The sequence below is a fragment of the Hipposideros armiger genome, unplaced genomic scaffold (assembly GCF_001890085.2).
Source record: "Hipposideros armiger isolate ML-2016 unplaced genomic scaffold, ASM189008v1 scaffold_97, whole genome shotgun sequence".
Lineage (NCBI taxonomy): Eukaryota > Metazoa > Chordata > Mammalia > Chiroptera > Hipposideridae > Hipposideros > Hipposideros armiger.
The window spans coordinates 3,358,684-3,364,474 of NW_017731447.1; the positions used below are offsets into that span (position 1 = coordinate 3,358,684).

At 52.1% G+C, this 5,791-nt stretch overlaps 1 protein-coding gene across 1 annotated transcript in view; it reads right to left on the minus strand.

Annotated features, from left to right (window-relative positions):
• The window catches only part of CCDC136 (coiled-coil domain containing 136), a 47,812-nt gene that overhangs the window by 28,224 nt on the left and 13,797 nt on the right, over positions 1 to 5,791 (minus strand). Inside the window, exons 3-5 of the mRNA XM_019646093.1 lie at positions 5,234 to 5,380; positions 4,988 to 5,095; positions 4,857 to 4,887 (exon numbers count right to left, since the gene is read on the minus strand). Of these exons, the coding sequence (XP_019501638.1) occupies positions 4,857 to 4,887; positions 4,988 to 5,095; positions 5,234 to 5,380 (286 nt within the window). The remainder of the gene's footprint in view (positions 1 to 4,856; positions 4,888 to 4,987; positions 5,096 to 5,233; positions 5,381 to 5,791) is intronic.

The window sequence follows — 5,791 nt, forward strand, 5'->3', positions numbered from 1 at the left end:
GAGGGAGCGCGTCCCGGGACACTCCCATGGCCTCGCCGAGGGTGTGGGGCGAGCGGACCGACGCTAACAGGGGCTTGAGGTCGCCCCAAGAGCGAGAGACAAGATCCCCTCGTCTGGGGATGGGTCCTTCCTGGCGTCGGCTGCGCGCGGGGACCCCTCTGCGCCATTTGTCAGGGCCCTGTCCGGCTCAGCGGTGGGGGGAGAAAAGCACAAGGATGGACAGATCCTCCCGGCCTGTTCCCTCCCAACGCGTAGCCACACGCACGCCACTCGGGACCCACCTCCGCTGTCAACGCGGACCCCCTTTCGTCCGCCGCAGCCCTGCGCAGTGACCGCTCGAGCCCCGGAGTTGCTTGAGGACTGGAGCCGGGAAGGCAAGGTCCGCACATGCGAAATGCGGGGCCTGGATCTCTGCTTTCCTGACGCCTCCACCGAGCCAGAACCAGGGACCCTCTTAGGAGGGCCCGCTCGGTGGCCCCATGCAGAATTGGCTGCCTGGTGATCTCCTGCCTCCACTACCGGCCCCACACCCAGTGGGCTGCAAGCCACAACCCCTACCCACCCTACCTGACCCCCACCCACCCCGCCCGTGTAGCTGGCTCAGAGTGGGCACTGCTGATTTTCACTCTCGTTGAAGGGAGATGTGGAAGCCCAGAGGGCTTATTTCACTGATTCAACCATCCATTCAAGGAATGTCTACTAGGTGCCCAAGGCAGTTGTTCCCACATCTCTGTAGGTCTCAGCTGGGAAGAAGTGGGTACACACTTAGGAACTTGGGTGTCCCAGCACATCCAGAAAAGTACAGTACGAGGAGTTTCCTAAGCCAGGAACACACACCAATTCCTTCTCTTGCATATCCACTCACAAGGTCATGGGTATCCATTGTTTGTGTTCACCCCCATGTGCTCCCAAGTTCACAAGCCCTCCACAAAACTCAGGAAAGAAGTCCTTCTTTGGCTGGACATCCCCTATTTGTCCTTCAACCCTCTATCGGGGTCACCTCTGGGCAGCCTTCTCTGATGTCCCCATTAGATGCCCCTGCTGTGCTCCACCCTGCACTCCTTTCCTCTAGGGCAGTGCCACTCACTCTGTGTTGTCAAGATCAGGTGTTTAATCTTCTGTTTGCCCACTTCCTGTATCTTAGTAATTTTTTTTTTTAATCTCCAGCACCTGACAAAGTACCTGACACATAGAATGAATGAGTAAAGGTAAATCTCCCAACTACGCAGTTAATAGTGTCTTATCATTTAACATATGGTTTCACACTTAAGGAGTCAAATGTTGCCTAATAATGATGATGTTGCCCTGCAAGAGTCTCAGTGTCTCTCTCTCTCTCCCTCTCTCTCTCCTTTTTTTCTCCCTCTCATATCTTCAGCCTGGTGCTCTGAGAGATGATGAGCACAGATCAAGGAGGCTTCATTTGCTCCCCAGAGGACAGGATTTCACTCCAGGTCCTGTGGTCAAGGTGATCCAGTCGTGGGAAAAGGCTGTTGAACAAGCCCACCCAGACCCCTTCCAGAGGGTCTGCTGCAAATATCAGGCTTGTCTAGATTTGGCGAGCAGGGCAATTGTCAGGGATGGTGGAAAGAGGCTGGCTTGGGAGGGTGGGGGTGCATAGAGCTCGGGGACTGACAGAGCCTAATGCTGGAAGCTCAGTGGCCATTTGTTCTGCCACAGCTTAGCTGTGGTTCTGGCTCAGCCAGTAGGGTCATTGAGCAGTTGACCTTGATTGCTGACCTCTTGGCTGATGGAGGGAGGGGCAGGGGAGGACACTGTCAACTGTGACATCCAGGGGGTCCAAGCTCTGCTCAGGGAGCTCTGATTCTGGGCATTAGGACTAATCTCTCTTTGGCTTCTGGGGTGCAGGTCACCATTCACCCTTGATTGGGTGAGCATTCAAGGGAGACCTGAACCAATGTATTCTCAAGACCCAAATTTGGGCAAACCCTGGCCAGACCAGCACTGGATTGAGGGTGGGGTGAAGTTAGGAGGCAGGAAGAAAGTGCACAGTAGGTATGGGGGTGAGTGGGCTGGGGACCAGGGATGCAGCTCTGAAGGGGCGGGACTGGTCAGAATGCCAGTCAGGTGATCCATTTAGAGGGATGATCTGACTGAATCCTCATAATCCTTGGACTCAGGACTCAGCCTCTGTCCTAATCTCATCCCTGCAGATCATCCTCTCTGAGGACTGATGCGGCCATTTATTCTCCCTTTACCCTTATTTCTAAATGCTTAGATCCCTTCATTAAAAAGAAAGAAAATGTGAATCTCTTAAACATGCAGAAAGTACAGCACAGAGAATAACAATAAATATCTATCCACACACTGCTGAAATCCAACAACTGTTCATGTCTTACCACATTTGATTCAGAGATAGCCTTTCCACTTAAGGTTTTAGTTTTACTTCATATGTACGTATCCACAAACAATACAGAATATTGATTCGTGTGCTTAAAACCCTATCTAGGGCAGCTGGTGGCTCAGTTGGTTAGAGCATGTACTCTGAGCAACAAAGTTGCCGGTTCGACTCCCTCATGGGATGGTGGGCTGTTCCCACCACAACTAGATTAAAAATGGCAACTGGACTTGGAGCTGAGCGGCGCCCTCCACAACTAGATTGAAGGACAATGACTTGACTTGGAGCTGATGGGTCCTGGAAAAAACACACTGGTACCCAATAAAAACTTATTTAAAAAAAAACAAAAAAACCTCACCTATTTAAGTGGTATTATATTGTATACATTCTTACGTTAAACTTTCTTTTTTCTCTCTTTTTTTTTTTTGCATTTATCCATGTTGTTTTACATAGTTCCAATTTGTGAATTTTAACTGCTGAATACTGTTTCATTGTTTGAAAATACCACAATTTATTTGTCCATTCTTCTGCTAATAGGCATTTAGGATGGTTCCAGTTTTCTGTATTATAAACAATGCTGCCACGAACAGTGCTATGTGTGCCGCCTTGGCATATATATAAGCACTTCTGTAAGGTAGATACCTATTGTAGAAGTAGCATTTCTGGGTCATAGAATATGTGCTGAACATTACTAGTTAAACTTTACTAGTTATTGCCAAATTGTTGTATCAGGCAGCTGGACCAATTTACACTCAGTACTAACAGTGGCTTTCAATGCTTGTTTAGATTCACTAACATATTTATAAATTCCTGTTTTCACCATTCTCTCTTGCAGTCCACGCCTTCCTTCTTATGAAGTATATCCTTTGGTGGCATATCAGTGAAAGTCTTTGCATGTTAAACAGTCTCAGTCTTCGTCTTAAAATGTCTTTATTTCATACCATTTAAATGGAAATTCAGTGGGCATAGAATTTTAGGTTGACAGTATTTTCTTGGTCTTTCGAAGATATTCTGTTTTTTTCTATAAAATTTTGTAGCTAATAAGAATTCTGCTGCTGGGCCGGCCAAGTGGCCCGTTGGTTAAGAGTTGGCTTGGGACGCCAGCTCTGAGCAGCAGGGCCCTGGTTCGGATCCCACATGAGGGCCACTGATGCTGCACCTCTACAGCTAAGATGGTGAACAACAGCTCGACCTGGAGCTGGGCTGCCGTGAGTCGCTGGAGACAGCGCAGGCTACAGTGGAGCTGCCATAAGCTACTGTGGGTGGCTAGCAGCCAGCATGAGTGGCCGGCAGCCGGCATGAGCTGCCAAGAGCCGCTGTGAGCAGCCGTCCGGAGGCCGGNTGTGAAGCTTGCATAAGGACACCTGCTCCTTCCAGTCCTGGTCTCTGGAGACTGGGGCAAATAGTCAAGGAAAGATTCAGGCACTGGGTGTGTCTTTAGGCCAAATGGGGCAAGAGTTACAGTTGGGGTCTTCCTAGAGAGTTAAAAAACGATCCAGGAGGCTTGTGAAAAATTAATGTTTCCATAATAAGAAAACATTGCCTGTCAGCAGGTAAAGAAAGAAAACAACTAAATGAAGTAATTCTAAATGTTTTACTGGACAAACACGGGGGCCCTTTGAAATGTGCTCTATCAAATAGCCTTTTTGAAATTTTCTACAAGGTGCACCTTCCGTTTCCCTGCTGAGTGTGTGTGTTGGGGGGGAGGGGGGAGGGGCGGTATCTACTCTCCCATCCCTGAGTGTTATGAGGCCCCTCCCCCTGCTGATCACAATGTAGTTTTTAGGGGAGAAGTCTGAGATACTTGTGTGTAAAGGAAAGCCAGCCATTTTAATGAATTAAGAAACTGGGGTGTGCTGGTCCCCAGCCTCTGGTTGGCAAGCACCCCCTCCTTTGCTGCAATGCAGTTCCTCCAAATAGCAAAAATCTTGTCTGGATGGTGATTGTTTGCTTTGTTTTAGAATTCTGAATCATTGGTCTTACTTTCTCCAATAACAGCAGCCTAAGGTTCATCTGGGACCCCTTGCATTTTCTATTCCCCATGGGGGAGCAGGGTTGCCCACCCCCAAGGGTGCACAGGGGCCTGGGGACACTTCACAGGAAGTCGTGGAAAATGGACCAGCATCCTTTCAGGGGCCTGGGTGTGGTGGGGACACGTGAGCGTTGAGAGGTTGGCTTTCTCACCTGTCCCCCTCCCAGGCAATCTCGTTCAGGCAGTATGCTATCCTAGAGAACCAAAGCCACAAGGCTTGCATATGAAGTTAGTGATGGTGACACCAGAAAGACAGTTCACATGCTCACTTCCCTGCTTTTCAAAATAAGAGACAGCTTGGGATCTGGGTCGAGAGGCAGTGAGAACAAACCCCCTGCTGAAAGGCTGCTTCAAAGCTCTGTCCAACTAGGCCTCTTTGTCTGTCTGGCAGCTCCCCCAGGACACACAACCTGGTTAGCTTGTGATTAAGGCCCCAAAGGCCTTGGGGACCTCCCTCAAATCCTGAACCCTGAGGAGGAGTGGAGGGGGCTCAGGTGAACTGGGGAAAGGGTCGAGAGTTCTGGGGATCAGGGGGAGGAGGGAAGAAGGCAAGGAATTGGGAGGGGGGGGGAGAAAGAAAGCTTTCTGGGAAGACTCACCCTCCATAGCTTGCATCCCCCGCCTCTCCAAGGACCCCCAGCGTTGGCCTTTCTTCCTCTCACAGCCCTCAGACACCTCGTAGGCGCCTAAAGTGGTCACTGTGGGTCCTGTGAGCAGGGAGAGAGGGGGGATTGTGGGAGGCTAGGGCCGGCTGGGGGTTGGGGTGCAGGGCAGAGAAGGGGGCATGCCTTCCAGCCCTTCGGAGCCCTGAGGGTTTTGATCCCGGTGAAGAGTGCTCGGCTCACTCTGCCCAGCACGGCGACTCTGCTCCCTCAGCCGCCCCTCGAGCTGGGCCTGCGGGGACCGCGCCCTGCGCTGCCCAACCTCCTCAGCACCCCCAGTGCAAGGCTCCTCTGCCTTGCACAGACGGAAGGGGTGTGTGTCTCTTAAACCTAGAGGGGACAGGAGGAGAGGGGAAAGGATGGGAGAGCGGGCAGGAGCTACTAAAGAAGCGGCGGGAAGGGGGAGGTGGTGCGCGGAAGGGGAGGCAGGTGGTGGTGGGGAGGAGGCGCCGTGGGAAGGGGTCTGGGCCAGAGCCGCTCCCCTCCCCTCCATGCTCTGCCTGGACCCCGCCCGCCCCACCCTTGCCCCGCGCTCAGAAGCCTTCCGGGCCGGAGGGGGTGCGGGGTCTGGAGCCCCCCTGGGCTGGACAGACGTGATACGGAGAGGGCTCAAGGAAAGAACTGCCAGGGAGGATGCAGCCGGTGGCGGAAGACCCAGCGGGAAAGATGGAGACCAGGCCCGGGGTGAGGGGCGGGATGGAGGGAGGAAGACTTAGGAGGGGAAGGTGGGAGCGGCGGAGG